Source organism: Pempheris klunzingeri, chromosome 4 (assembly GCF_042242105.1).
Source record: "Pempheris klunzingeri isolate RE-2024b chromosome 4, fPemKlu1.hap1, whole genome shotgun sequence".
Lineage (NCBI taxonomy): Eukaryota > Metazoa > Chordata > Actinopteri > Acropomatiformes > Pempheridae > Pempheris > Pempheris klunzingeri.
In genome coordinates, this window is record NC_092015.1 from 17,073,245 (window position 1) to 17,087,804 (window position 14,560).

Below are 14,560 nucleotides of genomic sequence, written 5' to 3' on the forward strand. Positions count from 1 at the left end.
AAGACATGGATTGCATGACACAGCGCACTCTCGTTTAATACTTGAGGAATGGAACAAACTAAGACAAAGATAAAGTTTAAATAATGTGGGTCAGAAATAAGACACCCAGGTCATCCTGCCAGGGACCTTTGTCACGTTATCCCTCCTCTCTGTGCTCGCTATCAGTAAAGGCCAAGGACACCTGAAACAATTCTCCTTAGTTAAGTAAAAGCTGAAGACGTGTCTATGAGTTGACTGTAATCGCTGCCGTCCATCTGGGGATGAACAATCTAAAATCAAACAAAACGTTTTAACAACAACACGACATGGATTTCCTTCAATCTGAAGCTGTGGTCACACAGTGGGAAAGTCCAAATATGGACACAAGAACCAACCATCTGTGAGAGCTAAATAGATATTTGTTGTTGCTATGTTGCAAGTTGTTAATGCCTCTTGATTAGTTTGTGTATGTCTTGTAAACACAGGGTGATTTGGGGGGTAATAAAGGGGATTTGGTATTGCGTTGTTTTTTTCTTTCGCGGAAAAACTAAGTGTATACGACAATTTGTCTCCCTGCATCCCCTTGTTAAAGCTGAACGAGTCATCCAGTGCTTGTAAATACCAGAGCAGCACAGCCAGGATAATGGGGGTGATGAAGAGTGCTGCGGGAGGGTGAATGCACTTCACGGGTGTCTGGCGGCACTTAGTGGTGAAGGTGTGCTACTGACAGACTTCACGTCAGCCTGCAGCATCAAGCATCGCTTAGCACCGTCCACTCACATGAGCAAAAGGCATCCATGGCATTTATGTCAGACTTCAGTTTTTCCATCAAATGTGCAAATGTTTGCTGATGATAATATAATACTGCTGCTCAAAAACATACAGCCATTACATTATGTAGCTTGCTTACAAACACGTGTAAACACTTAGGCCTGCCAAAATGGCTGAGTGATGTAATGGAAACTATGAATGTACTGGGATCTGCTGTCTCACCAGGAATAGAGGGCAAAGTGTAAAGCAGCAGTTGCAGCACAATGTCAGCGTGTTCCCATCTGGGCATTTCACTGAGAACAAAAACTGGGGTTTTATTTTATTACTAGGAGAGATGTCCAACCATGTTTGGATGCAGCATTAGAAACAACTGTGTGCTGTATGATGACACTGATAGAAACACACACACTAGCTTCCAAGATGAGTCCACTTTAGTGAGAAAATACATTCAGATTAAGGAAAAAGTTGAGTGGCTATTTAAAAAGGTACCTGAGGTACCTCACTTCCAGGCACTTTGGAAGTGCTAAAGGACATTTCAATCAAAGGACATTTGTGTATTATTGTTGTATATATTGATGAGAAGTGCTTATAAGATAATGCACATCCTGGATTCCCACACGGTCTCACAGCTGTAACCGTTCGGTTTGAGGTTGTTCAGTTCGTCAAACACTCCACTGTTAATCATCTCCTTCTGCCACTGGATGGAGACTGCCCCTGTGCTGAACTCCTTGAAGAATTTCTCATCCCTGGCATCAAATGAAATGTTCTCGACCTCAGTGGGGTTCCTGAACTTGTCCACATCCTTGGCGTAGACTATGTCCGACTTTGGCACCCAGGGGGCCTCCACCCGCCCGGCCTCCAGGCGATGGAAATTGATGCTCTTAAAAAATGGGTGGCTTCGTGGGTCCTCACCACTTGTATCCGAAAGACAAAAAAGATGTTTAATGATGGTTACGAGATTCTTACCACCCGCGTTACACCTACACGTATGGGTGATTTCACTTATTTTGTCTTACTACTATTAGACTACTATTAGAACAGAGCTTCACTGACATCTCCTTCACTCTCCTTTTAGTTGTTGCACTTGTTTAGAGCAAAGCAGCTTACATCCTTATAGTCCTTTTTAGTATACTGGTCACCTCATGTAGTCTATAAATCATTTAACCTCAGAAGAAGTAAATAAAAATACACCAATCCGAGTGTGCAGGGCATTAAGAATGGGGAAGATGTAGACAATAAAGTACATACAGTATAGGCACTTATATGTACAGTATATGTACTATATATAGCCTATATACAGTATAGCCTGAATTTTAACCTTTTTGAGCAATAAAATCTCTCCTGTCCATCTCTCATGTCAATGAGTTGTAAGCAGCTCCAACTGTGATCTTCAGATAGTTCAATTTAGATAATTTTTTAAGGTCAGAAAAAATCAAACTAGTCAGTATTTCAAAAGAACAAGAAAATGTTTTTGTTTGGTAGAACTACAGCATTCTTCATGCTATTTTAATAATCTCATCAAAGGTTGGAGACACAACATAAACAACATCTAACCTCATGTGATGTTAGTTTTTACTCACCGGCATCCAAGGCGAAACCCCACCTTCTTTTTGAGAAAGCGGCTGATGATATCTTTGGTGGGAGCATCAAAGGCTTTGTGTTCAAACTTGCACTCGTCCTCCAAAGTGCGACGAGTCACCTCCTCGTTCTGCACTTTTTCTCTGAAGTCTTTGAAGGGCAAACGGGCAGCCACCATCTCATAAATGCTGCAGCCCAGAGCCCACCAGTCCACAGACATGCTGTAGCACTCCTGTCTCAGAATCTCAGGAGCCATGTAACCAGGCGTACCAGCCTGATAAACACAGACAGGGAGGACAGAAAGTGTGAATTGAAGGAGAAATAATCCTTCCCAATACGTCTGCGGTTAACCTCCTGGCATATTCATTGTCCTCTGTTTTACCTGGGACTGTTCAAAAATTATTAGGGAGGACAGGGGGGTCATGAAGGGTTGAAGGGAATGTGTTTTTTCTTTTTTTCTGAAGAGAGTTGGTGAGTCAGCAGATGAGGCTCTTTTTATTGAAACACAAACATGATTAACATTATAATTCTATTGACCTTGAGAACCCTAATCTGGTTCAGGTCCTGCCTATCTCACAGATGCTTTTCTGTGACCCTGGCTGGCTCAGTATCTCTCCTCAAAGACAAATTATGGTGTCCCACAGGGTTCAATTCTGGGTCCAGTTAGGCCTATTCCAATTAGGCCCAGCGAGTCAAATATAGTAGCTGTCCAGTAGTGCCTTGCTGAAATAAAACACTGGATGTTAGACAACTTTCTCCAGTTAAACCATACAAAAACTCATTGTCATTGTACTTGCAGGCATGCTTTTATCATTTGAGAAAAATAGTTAAGGTTCGGTCTTTTATTTCAGCCCCAGATCTGGAGAAATTCATCCATGCTTTAATTTCTTCTTGCCTCGACTACTGTAACTCTCTATATACATGTCACCTATAGTTGATCAAAGAGCTTCAGCTTGGCTTTTAAATCAGTCCAAAGAAAGGGACTGTGGCATGGATTGAGTCCATCCTATATTTCTGATCCCCTGCCCTATGAGCCATGATTGAAGATATACCTTTGTACTATTTAAAAAATTGGCAGATGACACTGCAAATCAAGACCTTCACAGCATATTAATAAAACTGTGGAGGGTCTTGATTTTTATGAGTGAAAAAAGGTTTCACCTCCCCTGCCCACATTCCCTTTGCTCTGCCATTCTGTCTATATTAACTATTGGTTCCCAGGCTCAAGGGTGTATTTATGTAGGATTTGGTTTCCTCTGTGAAATCAATATGATGTACTACCCTCTCAAAGTGAGGCCAGACAGAGCAATCTAGTATCAGAAATAATTCATCAGTTGTCTGCATCAGAGTATGACGACCAGCTTCCACATGATGGGAAACAAAATTAAATAATCAAATAACAAGCCAAAAATACATGCACAGGAATGTGAAATGGAGACATAACAATGAGCAAATAATGCTGCATTAACTGCCCTCCTTCAGTTCAGTCAGATGACAAATGAGATGTTACTGTTCACTGTGTATCCGCTCTCTAGTGAGTAGAGGCCTGCTGGGAATCTCCTGACTCATCTCCTTGGACAGACACGTGGAGGCCATATCTGGTATTAGTAAAGCAAAGATTAACCAGCTAATGCTTACAGGCCCTGGTCAGACTTCCATACATTTGTCAGCCAGTGCAGCATCCAAATAGGGAGGAGGTCAGGCACCTTTTAATAGGATTACTTTGGGTTATACAGAGTTATACTCTCTTGTTTGTCAGAGCGAGACTAAGAGCCATCATATCCATTTGTGGTAAGCCACTTGTGGTGATGGGTAAACAATGCACTGCAGTAAACCATTTGTGAATGGTAATAACCAAGATATTTTCTTATCTGTGGACAGTGATTACAGTGCATTACATCACAAATGTCACACAGAGAGGTTAATCGAGGGACAGGTCAACACACTAACCTTCTGGCAGATCATTTTGCCTTTTGGCAGCTCCACAGCCAATCCGAGGTCTGACAGCCGACACTGTCCTGTAGCATCCAGCAGCACATTCTCAGGCTTCATATCCCGGTACACAATGTCCATAGAGTGCAGATGGAGAATCCCAGTGGTTATCTGAGCCATGTAGTGAACAACACGCTCCATACGGATACCCCGCTCCCCAAGATCGTAGATGTGGAACCTGAGGTCTCCTCCATTCATGAGGTCCATGACCAGGCACAGGTGGATCTTGTTGTGGTAAGCGTAAACCAGGTTGACAATGAAGAGGCTGTTGACCTTCTCCAGGATCTGCTTCTCCAGAAGGGCTAACCTCTCGGCGCCTTTCTTCTTCAAGCGCCTCTTATCCAGCTTCTTACAGGCGTACATCTGGCCTGTTTGTTTCACCTGCACTGCACACACCTTCACAGAGCAACAATATTTTAGAATTTGTTGCCTTTTACTGGTTGTCCACTGTGCCTACGTGTAAAAGTACATACATATGCAGGATAATGATGAATGCTAAACATGATGCAACAGTAGCACAAAGAGAGAACATTGTCAAGTCAGTGCACTGACTCACTAATATCTGTAAGCAAGACCATTGGACCATAAAAAAGTAAATCAATATATAGAAAATATACATGATAATGATAATGATAGTTTGAAGTAAAAAAAAAACACCGGCCATAGAAAACTAACAGCTGTTAACAAGAAAGTATGTAGAAAATCATACCTTTAAAGGAGTAGCCCAAAAAACTCAGTTTAAGACTCAGTTAAAGTATAACCAAGAGATACCTCTTGCTTTTAAAAAACAATATGAACAAAGCTCAGGGAACACTGGAGTTAGGTCCATAGACCTATGGACGTAGGTCTAGGAGCTAGGTGGTTTGCCAGTAGATGTTTTGAAATTGACGATGAAGTTGTTGTAGGTAAAACTACAACTATAAGGCTTATTGGCTTATTGTCTGTGCCTCTTCCTCTCTCCATGCAAAATGGTGATGTATGTCACCACATGACTGGTGGAGGCTGCACAGCCATCAGCCACCATTGGAACCAAGTTTCACCAATAACTATGGCTTGTAAAAGGTTCTATTGGCCCACTCAGATTAATCATTAATTGTTAATTGAGACAAAGGCGGGTTTGAATAAACAAGTCTGATTTGTTTGGTAGTGTCATTAGGCATGGTTGGATATCATCAGTAAAACAATGGTTTATTTTTAAATTAGCTAATGACATGACCCAAGGCAAGCTTACACAAAGCAAAGAATATAGGACCTAAGACAAAACCCTGAAGCACACCACAGGAAAGAGCAGACGTTTCAGACATAAAGGGACCAAGTGGCACACAAAGACTTGTGTCTTAGAGATAGGAGAACCAGTCCAGTGTGCTCCCAGAGACACCCAGCCACTGCTTAAGCCTTTTAGGCAGGATGCTGTGATCCATTGTACCGAAATGCGGCACTAAGATCCAGCAGCACCAAAATAGAGTATTCTGCCACGCCAAAAGACATCATTATGTCCCTGGAGACTCTGAGAAGAGCTGTTTTAGTAGAACGCTTCTGATGGAAACCAGATTGGAAATTATCTATAATATTATGTGGAGTCAAGATAACAGTGAGCTGTTTGGACACAACTGTCTCTAATATATTTTAGAATGCAGCTGAGATGTAGGCTTATATTTTGCTGGAAGGGATGGATTAAAGTTTTTCTTTTTTTTCCTTATCTCTGAAGAGGCTGAAATTTTAGATTAAAACCAGGTTGCAGGGAGCCAGTTATAATAGAGGCCAGGCATGTACCAATTGACCCAAGTACATTTTTAGCATGAACGTTGGTAAAACATCAACAGGGTTTGAGGAAGAATTCATACTGCCCATCAGATCAATGAGATCTTGCAAGGAAACAGGAGAGAAACATATAAAGGCATATCACTGCCAAAATCAGGGAGATCAAATGAGATCCACTCGCTCACACAACCACGTTGGGATGGACCGAACTGACTAAATGTAACCAAAAATAGGCCTACATGGATAAAAGTTTAGTGATTTGTTATCTATTATCAAAATAATAATCGTGCACCATCAACTTAGTAAAAAAGCTTACAATTCAAGTGTGAACATTTTAAATGCAGTAATAAATTGTCTGATTTTTTACTTTCATTTTGTTGGTTGTTGCTTCAGTTTAGGTGTGCTCTTGAACTGCTTGTTGCACTTTTTGAGTTCTTTTGTTTAACACGTGTGTCTCACAATGGCATCAGGAGCTCTTCCTCCACAGGCTACCGGCATCTTGATTTTGGAGGTAGAAGCTACACATGATTTTGTTTCCCTGCCTCTAATTGGTTAGGCATACATATGACCTACCACTGATTGGTGGATAATGAGAAAAGGGAGTGGAAGAGGGAATAATACCAGTCCTGACATCTATGATCTTATTCACAAAGACAGAGAGAAAGTTGCTGCAATCATTATTTGAAAAGACAGGCACATCAAGAGGTTTGCTAACATAAGCTAACATTAGCCTCCATAAGTTACTGGTCACACCACACCAAGTGAGGAAGCATAAGTCTATTAAATTGAGCAAAGGTGCTTTTAATTGCTTTTCATTTAGCCTTTCATTTGCAAGAAAAAGGACGTTATTTCTTTCAAAAATAAAGTCTTCCTTTAACTCAGAAACTCAGACATTAGGTGCTTTTATTCAGATGCTGGGATTACTGGCACCTACCTCACCAAAGCCACCTCTTCCCAAAGTCCTAAACTCGTAAAAGTATTTGGCACTAATTTTCTGCTTCTCGTACTCCTTCCACTGCAAGAACCTATAAAAAAGGGGGCTCTTCAGATACTCCGAGAAAGGTTTCCCCTTCAAGAAGTCCCTTGTGGCCTCTCTTAACAGGCCTATTGTCACCTCATCAAAGTTCTTGTCTGATAATTCCTTGAATCTTTCAGCTGCCCCTCCTGTAAGGTAGGAGAGAAGACTCCTGGACTGAGGTTGACAGAAGTTAACAAGGATTCTCTGTTTGATCTTCTCTCCTTTTTCATTTTCAGCAAAACTCCAGTCACTCAGCTCCTCCAGGAACTCAGCAGCAGCCACATAGTGCGGGCTGGAGGCCAAGAGAAACTGCTGGAACAACTTCCTCCCAATAGGCTGTTGCTCACACAGCGACTCGTACTTCTTCCCCAGTCCCGCCAGGACAGTAGACGACGGTTTTGGTTTGGGCAGCGTCAGGGAGACTCTTAGTTTCCTCAACTCATTGCGATCCAACTTCTGAGCGTTCAGGTAGGTCGTGTTGGCCACCAGGTTGTCAAGTCCCATCAGGTCACCCATTTTGGATGTATCCTCTGTCATACCTGCAGCTGGGCCTGGTCAACCACGACACCACGGTTCACTCATCTGCAGGTTCCAGGCACAACTGAGCACCTGAAGCACCTGCACCCTGAACATCCTCCCCCTCCTGTTCCACGAGCATTAAAAGCGCCACAGTCCTCAGGGATTTGTTGTTAGCTAAGTGTCTTTGTGCACTTATTCATAGACGGCACTAAGGGAAAGCAACTTATGTGGTTTGAACTTAAGAGGCTTTGGGCTCGTCTATTTTTAGGAGATGCCTGTGTGCAGTAATTGGGCTGCCAGCATGACATGATGAGGTGACAGGTCCTGACCTTAAATTCTGGTAGATTATAGCTTTTTTAGAGAAGAGGCCACTGAGAGAGTTTTGCGTGCATGTGCAGTATACAATGAAGCACGTACACTTCATTGTTTATCATAGGAGAAATAATGAAGACTTCACTAAATTAGCCCCAGTTGGTCGAGTGAGCAGCCTACACAATTACTTGTCCTGGGCTGACAGGTGACTGAAGGACTGAGGATTTCAGCTGCTCAACACAACAAATTTTATATTTTGAACAGCACGTACTTATGTTTATTCACTTTAACCTCATGACTGGTGTTAAATGAAGTTAACCAGTTAGGTTCAGGAGCATCCTGCCCTGTTTGTCTGTTTTCTCAACCCTCCCTCCCTTTCCTTCCCCCTCACCTCACCCTCTGCCTATTCACATCCATTTACATCCCTAATTTCATCCCCTCTTATTCAATGCTGTGCACACCATTTCTCTCTTTCAGGGTGCTGTTTGAGGCCAGACTCAACGTATCCCCCACAAATAGTCATTAGTTGCAACCCTGTTCCCACTGACATATCACATTAAGTGTACTGCCAATGGGCCATTTGCCGGAAGACACTGAGAGCCTCTTGTCCACTTGAGCGTGTGGGCTCAAGAGGTTTGAAGCAGCAGCCTTTCAGTCATTAGCCTCACGTCTAAGTGAATTACCTCAGTCAGTCAAAGAAACTGTTCAGTTCAGAGGGAGCAGTGAGCTGTCCTTCATGAATGTGACTAAACATTTTTAGCATGCATTAATTGATCCTTTTTATGTTAGAAAAACACTTAAGAGAAATATTAGCTCATATTCTATGTAAGCTGTTCCACACTTAACACATTTCTCACATTATTTTTGGTTGATCAGTTGGAGGTGGATTTAATAGTTACTTTGAACAGGTTAAGTTTAAAACTAGAACAGGGTCAACTGGACTTATACATATAATGTATAATAAGTGCTGGTAATTGATTTGGCCTTCTTCAAGGCTTCGACTGCATTCTTTATTGTACCGCTCTCCAGCACTTTAGCGAACAGACTGCCTTCTGCTACAGCCCCCAGTTCCCACCCCATGTTTTTGTACATAGTTGAGTCGCTTGGCCATGTTTCCTTGTCGGGGGTTTGACTTTTTGGCTGCAATTCTTCCATGAAGACCACTTCTGGCCGTCTAAAGGAAGTAAGCATAATGCATCTTTCATCTGCTGCATTAAGTTTCCTTGGCCGACCGCTGTGTCTACGGTCCTCGGCATTGCCCCTTTCTTTGTGCTTCTTCAAAAGAGCGTGAACAGCACATCTTGCCAGCCGTTTTGAAGGCAAAGGGTGGTCACACCAAATATTGATTTGATTTAGATTTTTCTTGATTGCTGACTTTGTAAATTGATAAAAACAATCAAATGTTATATTTTTGAAAGGAATCTTTATAGCATTTCTTCATCTGCCTAAAACTTTTGCACAGTGTACACACACACACACACACACACACACACACACAGAAGCTTAATTCCACTTGTCCAGAGTCATAATACCAGGCCTATTCAAATAACTCAATGAAAAAAATGTTTACAGCTAAAGAAATTCTTTATTTTTAAAAAGACACACCATCACAGACAATAACGTAAATCGAACATGGCCAAACAACACATGCCAACACAGCAATGAGGTTCATCCTTCTCTTCGTGACTCTTGATCCCTCCAGCCACATCAACCAATCGGTGACCAGCGAGTCTGCCCTGCTTTAAATTTTGTCCACTGTCCTCCTTTGAACACCAGGACTACTGGAACATGCAATCATATGTTGATGACAAGTGGCTCTGCACAGGACGTTGTAGTGATCCTTGTCAAGTCTATCACCACTTTTGGGAGCAGACACCTAGTCTGAGAATCACACTGCCTGGAGTGGGATCTTATTTGCCGATTCTCTGAACCACCCAGTCCTGCTGGCAGAGGGGACATCGATTGTTCTGCTTCACCCAAAGTGACATGCAGCAGTTATGGAAGGAGTGGTTGCATTCCCCCCATACAACTGAGAGAAGATGAAGACAGTGGGACACAGAGACAAGAGACAAAGAAAGAGTATTAACAGAGAATACAATATAACTTTATCCGCTTAGGTTGCACTGAATATAACAGTACTGCATGGCAAATAGAACTACTTTTAATTTATCTGTGATTTTTATTCATTTACCTAATTTACTTAAAGCACAACCTTTTGGATCTATTTCATGCTTTGGTGCAGCCAAACAAGTTGACACTTAATCCACATGAATGAGGAAGATTAGACAGGGACTAAAAATGTGAAATTGTAATCAGGTAAACTAGTTATAATCATTTCTCAAAAGACACTGGATACAGTATTATTATTAGTTACCACTATGTCCCCTCGCACTACTTTCATTATGATCCTAGCTATAGTATAATGACTTGTGCTGCAGTTGGCTCTGACAGCTACATACCTATTAACAGCTTCTTTTCAGATGCTTGCCTACGGATGTGTTAAATTAAGTATTTCATTCAAACGACACAATGACACTATATTTCCATGTAAAATTTAGCTTCTGTTACACATTTCACTTACATTAAACAACCAAGAAGAACTAGACACCCCTCCCTCTGTGATTAGCTGGTTTCCATTGACAGCTCCGTCTCACTAGCTAAACATGTTAGCATGTAGGATTAACCAGCTAACTGGGTGTAATGGTGCTGTAACGTGTATTAGTGCTGACATCGTCTTACCAACACAGTCTTCCTGTTTATTCTCCGCCTGGCAGCGGAGACAAGCGTCTGCAAATAAAGAAAAACATTTTACAGTGGGCAGTGCTACACGTATTAAATGTAATATTAGCCGCGTTAGCTGCACTAGCCGGTCCGAGCTAAGCTAAGACAAGCTAACGGACTAACGCCGTCGCTTCGTCGGACTCACCCATCACTTGTACCCGACAAATTGCACAAGTGTCACATTCAACGTCCCAGCTCCACATCGCTACAGCGTTCCACTTCTTTAGGGAAAACATCTTGTCCCCGCCCGACTTAGAGCCTGAGGAGGTGTTGTGAGAGAGGACTAAGCTCGGCTCGTCACCGTCGTCCATCTCTGCTGCAAAGTGTCTGAGGTAACGTTAGCCAGGCTAAGCTAAGCTAGCCCAACAAAATGGACGAAACAGCAGAGCAATGCTAACGCTAATGCTAGCTGGTTAAGCAAGCGTCTTGTCACCATAGCGACAAGAGAGGGCGCTGTTTTCTAAGACTTGAAGTCTGTAATCAACACAGCACCAAAAAACACACACATACAATAATAACACACATAGATAAAACATTTAAGTAAATAAACCGAATAACTGAATACACACACACACACACACACACTATATATATATATATATATATATATATATATGTGTGTGTGTGTGTGTGTGTGTGTGTGTGTGTGTGTGTGTATATATATACACACACACACACACACTATATATATATATATATGTGTGTGTGTGTGTGTGTGTGTGTGTGTATATATATATATATACACACACACACACACACACACATATACATGTATGTATGTATGTGTCTGTTTATGTGGCTTTTGTACTTGATCAAATCTTTCTTAGTATTCCAAAGGAAATTTGGGCTGCAGTTAGACATTAAACATAGATTACACACATGTTGAATGCATAGATTTGGCATTAAACCTGTACAATAATCATTACATTTGAATTTCACTGTGTCTGTTGTTGTAGTATCCTAATCCTTCATAGGCAATTGTGAGGAGAGTGAGGAGAATAGGAGGGCAAGAAAGAATTGAGTTGAGGGAATAACTTTCAGGTTCACTGTGGACCAATTAGGTCTTCAATCAGACTAACGAGTGCTCATCTTTTACACCTTATGGTTTATATGCACTCTGATTACTCATTTTCATGTAGTCTTTCCTCTATATGTTTGTTTAAGATATGAAAATCTGCCATGTTTTGGCATTTGGCAAGTATTGCTTTAAATATTTGTTTCCCCAAATAGTTTTTATTTAAGGTCTTATTTGCCACTGTGTAGTATTTGACCTTTTTGCTAAACTGTCAGTGTTGTGGATGCACATGAAAGTATCTACAGACTTTAGCCATATTGAACCGTTTGTACAGCCTGATACCAAACATAGATGCAGAAATAAGCATGCAGAAACTCTGCAGAAATGGTTCAGACAAGTGTGAAGCCAAAGAGGCCAACCTCTCCTTCAAAAACATTAACTCATCTGGAGCTGCAGTGTAAACTGTGACCTACTTGACCAGGAAATGACAGACAAGCTGCCATTAGAGTAAACGTAACAAAGTTCAACTGATGATAAAGTATTCACTTCAGCTGTTGAGGTATTTCTTAATTCAAGCTTGTTTTTTTTACTGCTTTATTTTACGTTTCTGGCCACCATATCAGCATGTAAACCCTGAGGCATGGGAGTGCTGCTCTGCTGTCAGGTCAGTTCAGTCACAGTGCATTGCCAAAGAATCATTCATGTAGTGTGTGTGGATCCTCAATTAATTTACCACCTCCTAAAATGAAACAAAGGAAACAGAAATCTGGATTATGCCACGTACTGTATGTAAGCACCATGCTAATACATGAAGGGATTTTACAATAAAATCCACCTCACAGTAGAATCCATTTAAATTTCTTTTTATATAATAGCTCAAAGATAAAATAAATCCTCCATGCGTTTATCAGCAAGAGATGTTCAGAGATGCATGTGTCTTATCTTTCGCGTATGTCTTTAAATGTTCATACCCAGACAAAGTGTCTCTGCACATCATACCCAGGATCAGAGTAAGTGCACGAGGAGAGGAAGAATATTGTTAAAGGTTTGCAAAGTTTGGGAAGATTTATTTGTGCTCTGAATGCATGCATGCATATGGTTGCGTATTTTACCAAATGAGGTTAACTTGTCATATTAGGTTAGGGAGGAGGGTGACGCCTCAACCACACCTCTGTTTGTCTCTGTTTTCTAGAGCCCCCCTCCCCTTCTCTCCCTCCATTTACCTTTCATCTCCTTCCCTTCCTTTCCCTCCTCTTAATCTATTTACCTCCCAGCCCCTTCCCTCCCGGATCGCATCCATTGACCCTCTCTTTCCTCCCCTCGTCCCCTCTTGTTTGATCCCGCACATACCTCTCCCATCTCTCCCTTTCCAGACCCCATCAAGGGGCTCGTAATTTGCTTGGGTGACTCTGCTCCAGAGACGGATACCTCACAATAGGTCTCCTTCAACACAGCCGTCCCAGACTGGCCTAAGTGGACATCTACTTCCCCCACGTTCATTGCGTTCATCATGGGTTTAATACCCCCCCATATCAAACCCTTAAAATCACAATTCTGTGGTGTGGGCCCTTGCTAGTGAAAAACAAGTGCTAGTGACAAACAAAGAAACATTAGATTAAAAAATGATCGTATCCAACGCATCGTTTCATCAATCAAAACAGCAGGGTGAAAGTGAAGTGCTGCTTTCAAAGATTTCACTCACATTCTCTCACCTTCCTGAAGTCTGTAATCGTCCACATCCACAATCATCGTGATGTTCAGACTGAGGGTCCATGTCGTTACCAGTCCATAAATCACTGGACACAGAGGTTCAGATGCAGGCCGTAATTCATATTGTAGGCAGAGCTGACCTCTCGTACCACGACATGTCAACCTGTCTGTCTGCTCCATTGAAAATGATTTATTGCGCTGTAACTTTACCCTGCTGTAAATATATTTCATGCAACTATGCCCAGCTGGCTGATGGGATTTGATTAATTACCATGACGACCAGGTGCTCACAGAAAAAAACGCTAACTCTCAGGTAAAATGTCACCAGTAATGATAAATGAATTAGTACTAATGATATGTGGAATGCCAATGTTATTTACCAACTTGAAAAAAGCAGGGATTTACTCTCTACTGGTTATGTTAATTAGGGAAAGGTTTTAATTTGTAGCACCTTTTAAGATAAGTACCATATAGCACCAAAAGTGGTTCCTCTATGATTACAGGCCAAAGAACCACTTTTAGGGATGCTTAGCACCATTTTTGTTTAGTGTGTACAGACAAGGCTTGATTACCAACCAGAGAAGCAGGCAACCAGCCTGAGGCTCCACATCCAGTAACTCAAAAAGTTTACATGGAGTCATCTGGCTGGCGTTGAATCAATTGAAAATATGTTTGGGAACATGCTGCTGAAAACACTTCACCGACTGACAGGATAAGGGCCTTTAACATAATCTTGAGGCCATGTGTTGAAGAGGTAAACTGAATTTAAAATCTAGTTCTAAATCTTTATTATTTAATTTCTCTGACTTGTACATGTAAAAAAAAAAAAAAATCATTGTTTTAAATAACACTACACAGCACTGCACATATTTGATAGCGGTGAGAAGTATGCACAGACAGACAGATGGAGACCCAGACAGAGGGTTGGGGTGGGTGCTTTATGTCATAAATTCACAAGGTAATTGATAAAGATCAGCTCTACATGGGATTAGAAAAGCAGAGGAGCAGGATGTGAACAGCCAGGCTGGCTGAGGACTGACGCCGCGTCAGAAACTTGTCCTGACTCTGATTGGTTGTCTTCATTCAGGTGCGATGGGTTCTAACAAATGCCATTAGGAGCACTA

At 41.6% G+C, this 14,560-nt stretch overlaps 2 protein-coding genes across 2 annotated transcripts; both read right to left on the reverse strand.

Moving 5' to 3' along the window:
* Positions 1-1,336: 1,336 nt before the first annotated feature.
* Positions 1,337-14,156, reverse strand: grk7b (G protein-coupled receptor kinase 7b). The gene is made up of 6 exons (XM_070829113.1): positions 14,133-14,156; positions 7,016-7,627; positions 4,279-4,716; positions 2,331-2,602; positions 1,804-1,813; positions 1,337-1,657 (listed from the first exon to the last, which is right to left on the reverse strand). Exons 2-6 carry the CDS (start codon positions 7,613-7,615, stop codon positions 1,337-1,339), a joined length of 1,641 nt encoding a protein of 546 aa, XP_070685214.1. The 5' UTR covers positions 7,616-7,627; positions 14,133-14,156.
* Positions 9,505-11,046, reverse strand: rnf7 (ring finger protein 7). Its single transcript, XM_070829368.1, has 3 exons — positions 10,857-11,046; positions 10,670-10,717; positions 9,505-9,959 (listed from the first exon to the last, which is right to left on the reverse strand). The coding sequence occupies exons 1-3, from the start codon at positions 11,020-11,022 to the stop codon at positions 9,841-9,843; spliced, it is 333 nt and encodes a 110-aa protein (XP_070685469.1). The 5' UTR covers positions 11,023-11,046; the 3' UTR covers positions 9,505-9,840.
* Positions 14,157-14,560: the final 404 nt, after the last annotated feature.

Excerpts from the sequence above, each read along its gene's own strand:
- grk7b (XM_070829113.1), bottom strand. The coding sequence starts at position 7,615 with ATGGGTGACCTGATGGGACTTGACAACCTGGTGGCCAACACGACCTAC. Across the intron at positions 4,717-7,015 it reads GAAGAGGTGGCTTTGGTGAG|GTGTGTGCAGTGCAGGTGAA; the intron begins GTAGGTGCCAGT and ends TGCTCTGTGAAG. Across the intron at positions 2,603-4,278 it reads GCAAAATGATCTGCCAGAAG|GCTGGTACGCCTGGTTACAT; the intron begins GTTAGTGTGTTG and ends TGTGTTTATCAG.
- rnf7 (XM_070829368.1), bottom strand. The coding sequence starts at position 11,022 with ATGGACGACGGTGACGAGCCGAGCTTAGTCCTCTCTCACAACACCTCC. Across the intron at positions 10,718-10,856 it reads TTGTCGGGTACAAGTGATGG|ACGCTTGTCTCCGCTGCCAG; the intron begins GTGAGTCCGACG and ends CTTTATTTGCAG. Across the intron at positions 9,960-10,669 it reads TAAACAGGAAGACTGTGTTG|TTGTATGGGGGGAATGCAAC; the intron begins GTAAGACGATGT and ends ATCTTCTCTCAG.